Consider the following 14,946-nt stretch of genomic DNA (forward strand, 5'->3'; position numbering starts at 1 on the left):
AAGGTCAGGACCAGGCAAGTCATCTGATTGTATTCACCGGCTGATTTCTCTATGCATGACTAGGAAAATGATTTTTTATGTTTTCAACATGACATAAAGGTTTAAAAGCACAGTTTTTCAATTAAGATGGCCTCACAAGAAGTCATTTGTGCTGAAGACATTGGTCATATATCCAGACTCTAGTGGCATACCACAAATCTCTGAATGTGAATGTAGAATCCTGAAGGAGCATTGTCTAAGTCTGATAACGACTACTTTCTGCAGTAGAGTATATCTGGTGTTTGAATGATGAAAGGACGTGTTGCGTTATAATTTATCTTGTGTCTAACTCTGTACGCTGAAAGTTAGTTGCCCAGAAGAACGCAGCGATCTAAGCTGCGACTTTAGTAAATCACTGCTGACAAGCCAAGCTTCACAGTGACAACAAGGTGGAAACAAGTGCATTAGAGTGTTGGATTAACATCTGCTAATCCCTGAGCCTCAGAGTCAGACTCTGGTTACCTGTGTTGAAAGAAGACTGGGACTTCTGCCTCTCAGAATGGATTTCTCAGGAGGAGTAAATAGACCAGGAGATCTCAGTATTCCCTACAGAATAACTAGTCAGTCATTTTGTCCCCACATGAGTACAATAAAGAAACCCTCCAGAATGTTTGGCAAAATGTGACTATTCTCAGACCGTGACCACAAACTGCAACCAACATACTTGGATACCTCACCAGTGTTAGAACGTTGTTTCCTTGCCCTAACTGGTCGACTCAAGCCACTTTCCTACATTACAAACCAGAGAGGGGGGCTCACTCCCAGTACCAGGATGTTTTGGGTTTTTTTGCAATGTGTTTATCCCTGCTGCTGGAGGAGATTGCTGACTGTGCAGGATACTAGAAGCTCTGTGGCTTGCTGAGAGCTGAGGCTGGCCTGGTCCTTTCTTCTGACTGGAGGTCAAAAGCAGTGCCAAGACAAAGAAACAAGGCTTGTCTGTGTTTTGTCAGTTGACATGAAACAGGAACCGAAAACTGCTGTTTAGCGTTGTTATTAATGATGTGTTGTCACAGGCTGACTAAAGGAAGAAAAAAGTAGCTAGGTTTTCAGCTGACTACTATTTTAATCCCTGCCTGAAATGATGGAAGGCCTGTGGAGATTTACTGGACCTAAATCAGTATCTATTAAGCAGTGCGTGGCAGAATAGAACAAAAATCCCACTTAATCCATTAAAATAGATATTCTTGACAAACTGAATGCAAAAAACTAATTTCAACTAAAAGTGCTTCATCATTTGATTTGAAACTTCTCCATTGGCCTTTTGTGTTAAAGATGTTACACATTAACTGCTCGACTTTAACCAGCACCAATGATAAACTGTCATCACCTTACTAATAGTCTTACAGTGGTGACCCTGAGGTCAGAGATATCAGCAACATCTCACCTGTAAGCTCTTCTACTCTTGTCTGGCCTCGTGCTGCCAGTTCAGGTCGTACTGTTACCAGCTTAACCTGTTGCTGTTTCTGTGCACACCGCTGGTTGACTTCCAGACTGTTACACAAGGGAATCGATCCCACGTCACACACTGACAGATTTACAGTGTGCGTAAAGTACGGTGGATTAGCAGTCAATAATGGTGACCAACATCATGTTTAAATCTACGATGGTTTCCAACTTAATGGTATTTTAATTACTGAAATGATGAGAAAAGGAAATATCACTGACTTTATTGTGTTTATTTTAACCAAATAATCAGTATTTACTTTAATGTGGTATGACCTTTGTTTTGTACTTGGTGTTTAATTCAGGGTCTTTAATGGAAACCCAAAACTTTTTTATAGGGCTTTTCCTTTCGGGTGTTTTTGTCCCCAGTACTGAACATTTAGGAGTATGCGTCGGCTCTTCATCGTTAACACAGGTTAACTTTGTTAAGAAAGCTGCTGTAATGTTCTAACAACACGTCACTTAATACATACATAGGTTCATAATTTCTTTCTGACTCGTCACATAAAGCTACAGTCTTAAATATGCTCATGTCTTTTACGTTAGCGCTAGGCTAGTGTTCGCATGTTTGCTCCATGTTTTGATAGGCCTTATTGATCATTTGGCTCCGACTGCACAGTTTGCTGCAGATGTAGCAGAAATATTCACAGATGGTAGATCTACAACAAGTCGACTTAGGTTCCGTTTGAGACGCATGGAGATGTTAGCATCATTTTTTGAAAAGTAGAAACTGCATACAAAATTATAGTCTAGATTTCACAAGTCATGAACTGTGTTTTTTATAGAATCTGTGAGCATGAATCAGTCGAACAGGTTCGCCTTGCCCATTAATTACAGATTTTATGCTCCTCTAAGTTGGTCCAATGGCCAAACAAACTTTGAAAATGCTGCTTTTTTGTGTTACCAGAATAAAGGATTTTCTAAAGAATAATTTCGGTGCAGAATTATCAAGTCCAGATTCGATCGGTATCTTAGATTTTGAACTAAAGATGATGAAATGCTGTCCAGGCTCATTTAAAAAGTGTGAAATAATTCTCCTTTTACTTCCACCATTAAGAAGCTACAAAGCAGATTGTGAGATTAACATTGTTAGCAGATACTATGCATGGTTTTCCTCCTGCTGCAAACCAGTTTATCTTGTCTGTCACCAATTTCTTAGTTCCTGCAGAGTACCCAACATGATGACAAAAATGAATTAAAAGTGTCACTCAACATGATGAACTGTTTATTAGCTGAAACTGTCAACACAAAAGGGCAGCTCAAGAACTACTTCCTTTTGTACTTCAAAATAAGAATGTCATAGATACAACATGATTTTGCATATTATAAAAGTCATTGTTTGATATTATTATTTTTTAGGATTTTGTCATCTACCTGATGAGCGGGACCACAACCATCTTTGGATGCTGCAGGGAGCACTGTAATGGAGAGGACGAGGAGAGGTTGAAGGTGGACATCCTTCTCTTTGCTCCTGATGTGTTGCCGCAGCACTGCTGCATCCGACGCATTGACTCTAACACCCAGACATCCTCAGGAAAGCCCAAAAAGACTTTGACAATGCTGAAGCCCCTCCATGGTGCTCCTGTTACCAGAAATGGTTACTTTCTGAATGAGGAAGTAGAACTCAATCCTGGAGATTTGATTGGTTTGGGAAAACATTACCTGTTTATGTTCAAGGATCCTACCAGTGTGTCGGGGTCTTCTCATACGCCACTTTGGATTACCAGACTCTGCCCAAGCTCTGACAGTAAGAGCTCTTGTTTATCATGCGGCTCCTCCGACACCATCAAAAAGTTCCAAAGGAAGCCATTAGCTCCTTCTTGGAGAGACCTGGAAGGCACAGAGGCTTCGCTAAGCTATGAGCTGGAGCAAGAAGAAAGAGTCCTGCAGGAGATCCTGGACACGGTTGATCCAAGTGAGAATGGACCGAAACTAGCTCCTGCTTTCCTAATGATCCTTTGCATCCAGCGCTCAGCCTTCACTTTTGAGTTAACACACTTCAGACAGCTGCTGCTCAGGATTGCCAGTCAGATCCAGCTGATTACCTGGGTAAGAAAGGTGGTTTCGCAGATAAAAACTCAAATAACATGTAATTTCTAAAATCAACTGTGTGTTTTCTAGAATTATTAATTATTCATGTGTTGTAACTTTTCAGGAGAAGACAAAGAAACTTGCTGCCATCCAACCAGAATCGTGAGTCCACAAAGTGTTTTTGAAAGGTTCTCAGAAATGCCAGACATTTGCCTGCTGTCTTTAACGACAGCTGACACTTTAAGTGCCACCAGGCTTCAGGGATACTAACCCTAACCACAGGGTTTAGTGTATTTTGTTGGGATTTCAGGTGATGGACCAACACAAAGTAATGAGTAATTATGAAGTGACAAGAAAATGACACATGGCTTTCAAGTGTTTTATTAATAGAAATCTTATAAGTGTGGCTTGCATTTTTATTCAGACCATCTGAGAATACATTGTGGAAACACGTTTCACTGCAGTTACAGCCGTTAGTTTTTGTGGTACTTTTATACAAAGTTTGCAGATGTAGGTTAATTGGTCTCTCTAAATTGCACTTAGGTATGAATGGGTGTGTGCATGGCGTTGTGTCTCTGTGTTGCCCTAGAGATAGATAGACAGACTGGCTGACAGACAGACACACAGAGACACAGACAGAGAGCTTTATTAATCCCCCAAAGGGGAAATTTCCGTTAACACGGCAGGGCAAAAAAATATATAACATTAATATAAAATCAGGGATAGTCTTTTTCAGTTGGTGCTGTAGTGTTGTGGAACCTGACGGCTGATGGTACAAATAGCCTCCAAAGTATGGAAGCAAATCGTTACCATATTTCAAATGAAAAAGCATTTTCAGAAATGCTTTTTCATTTTAAGAATGTGGCTGCATTGTTTGACCCATAAATAAAATTAGTCATTAATCATCCTATTTGCATTTTCTTCTTCATGACTGCACATTTTATGCCATAATCAAAAAGAAAAAGCAGACAAAGTCCTGCCCAGAACTCGAAAACAAAAAAGCATTCCGAGCGGCGGGCGCAACAGAGTGACGTCAGCAGCCGGTCTTCCTCAGCTCTCTGCTGACCGAGCTACCCATCTTGTTCGGTAGGGGGCGCTGTGCACGTCTGCATTGCATTACATTGAAAACGTGCCGAGAAATTGATTGAATTGCAGCAGGACCGAGCTCAATTTGTGGCAGTGGCAGGCTGTGGCAGCCTTAAGAAGAGGAAGCCCTGAGCATCCTCTTCATCAGACTGTCCTACAACAACAGAGTGTCTTCAGTCAGAGGCTTCTTCAGATCTGCTGTAAGACGGAGCGCTACAGGAGATCCTTCCTGCCCACAGCCATCAGCATCTACAACGGTTCTTTGAGGAAACCTTCATAATGTGAGCTATAACAACATTTAATTTCCCTTTGGGATTAATAAAGTATTTTTGAATTTAATTGAATTATGGCCTGGGACATCCAGCGTGTTTTTAAACATTTATTTATAATTTTCTGTGAGTGACAATTCAGAATAGCCGCTCGTTCTATAATAAACCAGCTGTTTGTGCAATAAATCTTCATCATCCTTTCAACACGTCACACATACACATAGTGCTATTTATTTTCCATGTCAAGTAAATACAATCACCTTATGTTATGGGTCTAAAGCTGTTTATTAAATAATAATCAATAATGAAATCATTATTTAAAGGTAACAGGCTATAACAACGACATCCCGTTTTCCAATAATCAGCATTAGCTTCCACAAAAACAGCAGCAACCGCATTTATGGCCGGTCTGGCACCTTCTGGCATCCTCGCGGAGTCCCCTGCCACCCTGCATCAAGCTGTGGCGGAACTGCCACAGCCAATGCAGACATGCACAGCGCCCCCTACCGAACAAGATGGGTAACTCGGTCAGCAGAGAGCTGAGGAAGAGCGGCTGCTGACATCACTCTTCTGCACCCGCCGCTCGGAATGCTTTTTCGTTTTCGAGTTCTGGGCAGGACTTTGCGGGCAGACCACAAAAACGAAAAAGCAATGTCTGCTTTGTTTTCTTTTTGATTATGGCATAAAATGAGCAGTCATGAAGAAGAAAATGCAAATAGGATGATTGATTACTAATTTCATTTATGGGTCAAATAATGCAGCCACATTCTTAAAATGAAAAAGCATTTCTGGAAATGCTTTTTCATTTTCAAATTTTACATTTCAAATTGAATTTTGGTATCTATTTGCTGGGGTACATTTTGAAAAATAAATCTCAAATATCTTTTTCTTTTTCATTTTAATTAAGTGAAAGAATGAGCAGTCTTGAAGAAGAAAATTAAAATGCAAATAGGATTATTGATTACTAATTTCATTTATGGGTCAAACAATGCAGCCACATTCTTAAAATGAAAATGCTTTTTCATTTGAAATATGGTAACGATTTGCTTCCATACCAAAGCGCTTTAAGGCTCATGACTGGATGAGTCTATGGTTGAAGGAGCTCCGAAGCTGCCTCAGCTCAGCATAGAGAGGATGAGAGGAGTTGTCCATGATTGCCTTTAACTTCCCTCTCATCCTCTTCTCAGTCACTGCGGCAACACTGTACAGTTATATCCTCACCACCGAGCTGGACTTTCTCACCAGCTTACCCAGTTTATTGGCGCCACAAGAACCAATGCCACCTCCCCAGCACACCACAGCAAAGAGAATAACACTGGCTACTGCAGACTGGTAGAACATCCACAGCAGCTAGGTGCACACATTGAAGGACCTGAGCCTCCTCAGGAAGAACAGCCCGCTCTGTCCTTTCCTGTAGCTCTCAGTATTGTCTGTCTAGTCCAATTTATTAATAAGTTGCACCCCTAGGTACATGTGGGTTTCTACCACTTCAACTCCTTCACCCCTTATTACAACAGAGGTGTGAGGCCTCTTGCTACGTCTAAAGTCCACCACCAGCTGTTTGGTTTTCCCTGTGTTGAGCTGGAGCTAATTACTGTCACACCGCAATCAAGTCTCTATCTTCCTTCTCACTGTCGCCTGTAATACAGCAAACAATGATGGAGTCATCTCCTCCATTGTTGGAGGAGATGAATGTCCTCTGCCTCTCGCCTGTAGTCCGCTGGAGATGGGTAGCAGCTCCCCTGCAACCCTGTACAGAAGAAGCGGGTATAGAAAATGGATGATTGGATGGATTTCCAAAAGCTTGCACTAACATATTTCACAACAAACAGGTTGGAGGTTTAACCAGAGTAACTTTGCTGTACTCTGCTCAGCCTTCCTGTTATCTGTTGAGAGTTTCTCTCTTTCTGTCTCAGCCTGAATAAACTGCAGAGATGCAAAATACAGTTTTCTTTTAAAAACATTTTTACACCTTTTGAGCTTTTGCTGACTTTAGTTTAAAACATCTTGTTTATACAGAAAATAACCAAGTCTTCTTACCTCAGTAACAGAATCCACATCAATGAGTGTTCTTGTTACTGCGATTTGGTACATTTATGTATGGTGGGTTCACTAATTGGAAAAGAATTTGGATTTTTGATGGTTTCTGACAGGCCAGTCAGTTGTCAGAAACGATCAAGCTAAAAATCATTTAATTCACAAATGGATTTCTTGGTGCATATTTGTCCAAAGGTTTCTATATTGTTTTCTATATAGAGCTTTTCCAATCTGCCTGGTGAAGTTGGGGATGTACCCTGCACAGTTATATTTGTAATAATTCTGATTGTAAACCCTACATTTATTCAAGACTTCTCAACCAAAGATTCTCAGAAAACCTTGAAGGTTGAACTGTTATTACAACAGACAACCAGGCAGCTTGAATACAGTATAAACATGCAGACAGTATTAATACGAGACCGGTGGTTGTAAATCTGAAAAACATTCAGCTGGCAGGTGAATAACATCAGAGGGAAACATCTGACTGGTTTAGTTCAGTCAGTCATTTTCTACCGCCTATTCCACAGTGGGTCACAGGGGAGCTGGTGCCTATCTCCAGCAGTCTATGGGCGAGAGGCGGGGTACACCCTGGACAGGTCGCCAGTCCATCGCAGGGCAACACACAAACAACCAAGCACACACTCATTCATACACCTAAGGGCAATTTAGAGAGACCAATTAACCTAACAGGCATGTCTTTGGACTGTGGGAGGAAGCCGGAGTACCCGGTGAGAACCCACGCATGCACGGGGAGAACATGAAAACTCCATGCAGAAAGACCCCCGGTCGGGAATCGAACCCAGGACCTTCTTGCTGCAAGGCAACAGTGCTACCAACTACGCCACCGTGCAGCCCGTTGGTTTAGTTCAATGAAGCTTAAAAACATTCAGTTTCTTGTTAAATTACTAATCTGATATATATCACATGTAGACGAGTTTTAGCTGTGATTCCTGACTGCTTTCCTGTCAGGAACTCCAGTGATGGACAGCCCGAGCAGCTTCGGCCGCTCAGCATGGAGGAACTGATCCCAGGTCTGCAGCCATTGGTGCTGTGGATGGCCAACTCCATCGAACTGCTGCACTTCATCCAGCATGAGGTCCCTCAGCTGCTCCCCTGGAGACAGGATAGCTTGGATGAAGGTGGAGATCATGTTTGTTGTTTTTAAAGCTAAATCTAACCTGCACTGTATGAAGATTATAAAAACCATTTTTTCACGTTTTCGTTAGATCTACTGGAGTCGGAGATGTCATCCACTCGGACAGCCTGCGAGGAGGCCATGACAGTCCTGGAGGAGGTCATCATGTTTACCTTCCAGCAGTCTGTCTTCTATCTGACAAAGGTTAATTCCCACATACAAACATACACAGCATAACCCCTTTCATCAACATGCTTCACATCCTTTTTGACTTGGGAAACCAGAGTGTCGTTCACATGTGAAGCAGGAAACTTGACTGCATTAATACAACATTCTGTTTTCATTGAGCATATTCCCCACAGCAAACACAATTACAGAATGGAAACAAAAACTCACCGCCAGGAAAGAGCTGCGAGATAGAGAGCGGGTGTCCTCGCCGATCACTGCAATATAAACACTGACAGCATGGTATCTCAGGGTTGCAGATGTTTCACTGACAAAACATGAATGCTTGATTTGTTGGGAACTGCCGCGTTAAAATCGAGGTCCTAATTTAACTACAGCAGGAAACATATGAAAACTGTGAGAAAAGAAAACAAGTGATTTACTGGCAGATTTCAGCAAAGGACGGAAATTCATAGTTGAAGAGAAATTGAGAGCACTGTGAAGACGCCTCAGACAGCTGGAAGTTTTTAGTTTATTCTTAATTTAAATAAATGTGTGGTTGAGTATAAAAATGATTTAAATAGTGCTATAAACATGTCTGTATAAACCTTAAACTTTATAATTAGGCTTCATTTCTGCCAGTGTTCATATCATTCTTTGTAAATGAGTCGACCGAAACGACACAAACATGAATCAGTGAAGTGATACACGAGAATATTTTATTAACATTTGATTGCTGCCAACAGGAGGGTGGGTGCTTCTCCTCAGCAGCAGGTCAGTTGATGGGAAGATGGATGGAGATATCTGGGTGAACCAGCTGACTTAGAAAGTTCTGTTTAACTGTGCTCTTCATCCAGCAGGACTGAGCGTGGTTTTTTTAAAGAAGGATGGGCAAAAATGTTGGTCTTTAGATGTGCTAAACCGGTGGAGACATAAACAAAAGGAACAACAGTTAGAAAAGCAGAGAAAGCTGGTTCTACTAAGTACTGACTCAGCTCAAAGAGTCCGTATTCACATCACACAGGAGAACAGCTCCTCAGGACACTCCCAGGCTAAAGTTACAGTACTTTCACATGTTAGTCATTTCTTTGGACTGTCTGGTTTATGTCAAATCCAGCAGACCTTACAGCTTAGAAATTTTAATTCCCAGCTATAACGAGCTTGACTTATTGGTTGTCACACTTTGATGTTTGAGATTTATTTGAATGTCTTAGTGCTGCCCTGCGATGGACTGGCGACCTGTCCAGGGTGTACCCCGCCTCTCGCCCATAGACTGCTGGAGATAGGCACCAGCGCCCCCGCGACCCACTATGGAATAAGCGGTAGAAAATGACTGACTGACTGTCTTAGTGTATAAGTGTATAATATAAACGAGCCAGTCCGAGTACAAACAAGTCAACTGATGCGTCGAGCTTTAAAGCCTGAGGTAATTTTATTTTTAAAGAAAACACAAACCGGAGAGCAAACTGAACTATTTTATTAGTTTAACCATCTGAGGGAGGTTCCTGAAACACCACCACCCTCCACAGTGACTGTTTAAGGAAGGTGGGGAAGGAAGCAGGAACAGTCTGTTCTCTTGTTTTAAAACTATGGGATATTTGCAATGATTTTGCTCCAAAGCTTAATTATATATTTAAAACTGGCTTTCACTGAAGGGTATGTACTTGAAGCAGGGTTTGTCTGTTGAGTTTATGGATTAGTAATCAGCTCCAGCTTTAAAGGAGGTTTCATTATAAAATATTGCTTACGTCTCATATACTTCTTTTATAAATCTATATATGTATATAGTTAAGATGTTTTTTGTAATTAAAGAAAGGGATGAATAACAGCTTCGAACTGTTTCCAGCAGATGAAAACAAGCTGTCATCAGAGAACACTCAAAAGAGGAAAGGGAGGGAGGACCTGAAAAATATCTTCCCTTCGATTTCCTGTGGACGACTGAATGTTCAGACTGGATTCCTTGACCTCTCCTCTACCTCAGACTAGTTATGATTGAACTTGAAATGAAGCAGGGCAAACCGAGTGAAGCCTGAACCAACATTTAAAACATTTTCCCATCCTCTCTGTAACAATCATCCACCATCTGTTGTTTCTCAGCATGTGGTCTCCATGATAACACCTGCTGAGCTTCACAGTAAACCCAGCTGACTTGTTGCTTCAAACACGCAGGGTTACTGTGGGCTGACGGCGTGTTCCAGCAGGGCTGAAGTTTTTATCTCACTTATGGTGTGTGGGTGTGTGTGTGTGTGTGAGGGTTTGTTGTCGATGTCATAGATGTGAAACAGTTGCAGAGACATGCCAGAACCAGCAGCTGTGATAACGGCAGATTATCAGTTTGGGCTCAGTAAAACAGAATTGCAAGCTGAATCTGCTCTGTTTGCACGTCTTCCCTTTATACCTGCAAACTTATTTTACCCCTTGAACATTTTGTCAACTTCTAACCAAAAACACTGTGGGGATTTTCTATTCTGTGTTTTAGAAAGTCAATACGTTGTAGAACCACCTTTTGCTGCAACAGTCAAGGTTTTGTCTCTGTTAGCTTTGAGCATCTAAAGACAAAAAAAAATGTCCATTCTTTGGAAACTAACTCAAGCTCAGTAAGGTTAGAAAGAGAAGGTCTGAGAATATCATTTAGCTGCATCCATCATCCCATCAACTCTGACCTGCTAACCCCTCCCCACTGAGGAAAAGCTCCCTGCAGGATGATGCTGCCACCACCATGTGTCAAAGTGTAACATACATTTTCCATCATATAGTAAATAGGCTTTTGCATGTTGGTCATAAATGTAGGCATGTAGATCTCATCTTACCAGAGCACCTCCTTCCATGTGTTTGCTATCTCCTCTTCATGGCTTATTACGTTCCAGATTCATGGCCACAAGTGCCATGAAGGTGACATTTAAGGACAATGTAATGTTGTTGGTACACTAACAGGATTTCTGGTGAGTGTTAAATGTCACCAAAATAACAGTAATACCAGTTCCCATGGTTTCAACCTATCGCTAAACTTATCGTATATCAGTCAAAGTCAACAACTTCTTTATAGTTTGTTGCTGCTGGATTGAGTCTAACCTCAGCAAACCTGTAGAAAACCAAACTTCCTTTTGTTTTTGTGTTGGGAAAATGTACCACATGTTCTGTGTTATCTGTGAATCCCTCACAGTCTGAGTTATTCTGCCATTATGTTCTGAACTCAGCAGCAGCAGCATGCGAGATAAGAGATGAAGACCATGATGTAGTGTGCAATAACAGAAAAACTAGACATCCATCCAGCAATGTTTGAATGCTCTCTCACCTCCCGACACAGAGTATGTATTCCGCCCTGACTGGTCTGCTGGATGGGAACCCATTCACAGAAAACGGTCAGCTGCGAGTGCCTGACAGCCTCAACAACATCCTGGAGGTGCTCAAGGAGGCGCTGAAGCTTCTCACGGCCTTTCAAGTGCATCCAGACATCTCTCTACAACTTTGTGCCTACCTGTTCTTCTTCATCAATGCCTCACTGTTCAACATCCTCATGGAGAGAGGTAATGTCACAGCTTAGCATCAAGGATCATCTTAACTTTAGTTCTTAGCTTTCTGAGCTATTTTAATGAGGATTATGGTTGTGTGATTTCTTTCTTTCTGGCACCACTGATACATTATGTACATTTTTGTATCCTTCACTCTTCAATACGTGGACTTCTCAGGAAGGACTGCACAATCTGTCATCCCAATTTCAGGGTGTGCATGAATAATATTAAACTTTATGGAATGCAATATTTGCTGGTTGTTATTTCCAGTTTTCATGAGTACACACTTTGCATACCAATAAGATTTTCAGTCTGTGGGATGAAGTGTCACTGCAGTGGATGATCACAGCAGGCACAGATGATCTGCCCAAGATGCTAAAGGTCACAGAGATTGTGGAAGCAATAATATCAGAATCCCATTTCCGAATGTGGTACCGTCCTACCCTTAAGTAGTAATTTACTAAAGTCAAATGTAAAGTGGCTGTTTGTGTGGAACAGATTGCTTCTCAGGGATTGCATCTTGAAATGTTCATTATGAGACTAAATATACAGTCAAATACAAGAGTTTGACAACTATTTTCCTAAAAGATACCGCCCCTAGCTGGGTGATGTTGCACCACCTAAACATGACATTTTAATGTTAGAATTCAGATTTCTTTCTTTTCTTTAGAACATAAAATGTCTTGAAAAAGAAGTAAGATGCTTTAGTGTGATTTAAGATTTTGGTTGTACAGGATCTGTGGCTGGATTCTACCAGTGGTCCCGCGGTGTGCAGATCCGGGCCAACCTGGACCTGCTGATGGACTGGGTCCAGAACATCGGCCTGGGTGATCTTGCCAGTGAATTCTTCCAGAAGCTCTCTGCTGCTGTCAATCTGCTGGCCACACCCAAAGAAACCCTTCTGCAGGTCAGCAGACATCCGCTTCTCTTTTCCTGTTTGTCTAACTGCAGGCGTAGCCCTGAGAGCAATGTCCTGCTGATGTCAATCTTAGTGTTTTTATTCTCTTTAACGTGTCAGTATGACTGATCAAGTTTCTTCACCTTCAAACGCAGCAATGCTAAATATTTATTTTGTGTTTTTATTATTTCAAAGCATGAAAAATGGCTTAAATACTGAAACAAGTTCTGAATGTGGACCCAAGTTAGTGCTTTATTGTTCTACTACCACAGAAAACAAGGAAACATCTTGCAGGAACCAAGTCAGTAAATACACTAAAATGTTCAACTCATGACGTCATGGTGTTCCTGAAGGTGAAGAATAAATCCTGGAGCAGGAATAATGTTTAACCTATAACCAGATCCTGTTGGCTTTAGTTTGGAAGAAGGATTTTATTAGGTCATTACAGGAAAGCCTTCCTAAAGTGTTTCATATCCTGCATTTCATTGTATGTCAGGAATTAAACACCAAAACATCCAGAAAACACGGCACATAAAAGAATAAACTGTTTATGTTTCAGTTTCAGCTTCGTTGCAGAAGCTTGCCAACTGAGCTCCTAATCCTCTTTAAGCACATTGTTCTCTTAGTTACCTGTTTAGATCTTGTTTACTCTTCATATGACAGGAAGCCATCAGCATCTACAACGGCGCTTTGAAGAAACCTTCATAATGAGCTACAACAACATTTAATTTCCTTTTGGGATTAATAAAGTATTTTTGAATTGAATTGAAGAAGCACACACTCGCGTTCACACTTGGCCTGTTGTTAAAAACTGAGTCAGAGTAGAAAACAAACAAACAAAATGACTGTGAATTAGGACTTTTCTATAACAGCTCACAGCAGTTGTGAAAAACCTTTCCACTGAGCCACAGGTTATATTTCTCCAGAAATTAAACATGCTGGGTGTTTTTTTGCTGTCAGGCTGCCATGGCTGGTCTTTCCTACTTTCTATAACAGCTAAATTAATGTGCCATCTCATTTTTAATAAGGTATTTAGATCAGAGCATGTGTGTGAAGACATGAAGGTTTAGGATAATGTGTTTAGCTTGTTGATGTGGGAAACAACGCACAGAGAGATTAGTGTAAGTCAGAGGGACTTTAGTTAAGGATAAAATAGCAGTTTGATGAGGTTCAGATAAAGCTATGGCTTATGTGTAGACACAGGCTGGTTAGCAGTATTTAGTTTTAATTCCTCTGGTTTAAAGTGTTTATTTTCAGATGCCAGTTTGACCTGTCACCAGTTCATACCCCCATTTCCTACCAACATGTCACCACCCTTCTTACCTTGATTTAAAACCCATAAACAAACTATTACAAGTGTTCCTTTCTAAAACACCAACACATTTTTACTGGAGCTCAAAGTAACTAATTTGACCCCTCAGTGCATCAGATGTTTCTCTGAATTGTTTTAAGTATGAGATCTTAGTTTTACAGAGTTTGACACCTGATTTCACAGCATGACTCACAGCTGAAACAGCCAGCTGAAGCTCAGCACCACTACAGCTGCCGGGGACCCGTCTCTTCATGGTGCAGCCTGCTTGCAGAAGCTGCTAATTTTCTATATATCGTGGCTCTGGAATGAGATCACTTTCTGTGGTTGCTACAGAACGGACCACGCCCTCGACGGCTTTTTATTTTTCCATCTACGGGTCTGAAGTGGCCTGCTGGCTGGTATTGTGGTAAACTACACCAGACAAATGTGGCACTGCTTGTTTTATGGACAGATATTTTAGAAGAATAGAAGATGTTAGCTGCTAAACAATAACTTGTTTAGCAGCTAACATCCAGAGACATTTTTAGGTTTCTGTTGTTCACAAGCCGATCTAAAACATCACCTCCAGTTGGACTTAATGTGGAGTCAGAAGAGCTCTCTGTTTTCGGTTCTGTTGTTGCTTAGAACGTCTGGCTAAAGTCTTACTTCCTCAGATTCAATTGGAAATAATCAGAAGGAACCATATCATGTTTATTATGTGTGTTTTGCTGTAATCACACTCTCCAATGAATCATGTGTTTCCTCATCTGTTAGCTGCTTCCCTTAGTCACAAAGAGATCAGATCTGGACCTTCTGACACGTGGTTGAACGGCTGGAATGGGAATATTCATACAACGGCAAACACTTGCACAACAACAGTACACTTCTCACAGTGTACTAAACAAAGAGGATGTTCCTAAATGAAATCCAGCGCCCGATTTTTACAGAGCAGAAACAGAAGAAGAGCTGCTGGAGATCCAACCGTCTTTCTAACTTCTCCTGTATTTCTCAAGTCTGAGAAATATTTTCCCACAAGGCTT

At 41.2% G+C, this 14,946-nt stretch overlaps 1 protein-coding gene across 2 annotated transcripts in view; it reads left to right on the plus strand.

Moving 5' to 3' along the window:
* Positions 1-14,946, plus strand: part of LOC124863046 (ras-associating and dilute domain-containing protein-like) — a 39,622-nt gene that overhangs the window by 12,488 nt on the left and 12,188 nt on the right. For both annotated transcript variants that reach the window (XM_047357297.1, XM_047357296.1), the window contains exons 5-10: positions 2,842-3,531; positions 3,638-3,675; positions 7,875-8,044; positions 8,132-8,244; positions 11,513-11,732; positions 12,452-12,624. In XM_047357297.1, the coding sequence (XP_047213253.1) occupies positions 2,842-3,531; positions 3,638-3,675; positions 7,875-8,044; positions 8,132-8,244; positions 11,513-11,732; positions 12,452-12,624 (1,404 nt within the window). The remainder of the gene's footprint in view (positions 1-2,841; positions 3,532-3,637; positions 3,676-7,874; positions 8,045-8,131; positions 8,245-11,512; positions 11,733-12,451; positions 12,625-14,946) is intronic.

Source organism: Girardinichthys multiradiatus, chromosome X, assembly GCF_021462225.1.
Source record: "Girardinichthys multiradiatus isolate DD_20200921_A chromosome X, DD_fGirMul_XY1, whole genome shotgun sequence".
Taxonomy (NCBI): Eukaryota; Metazoa; Chordata; class Actinopteri; order Cyprinodontiformes; family Goodeidae; genus Girardinichthys; species Girardinichthys multiradiatus.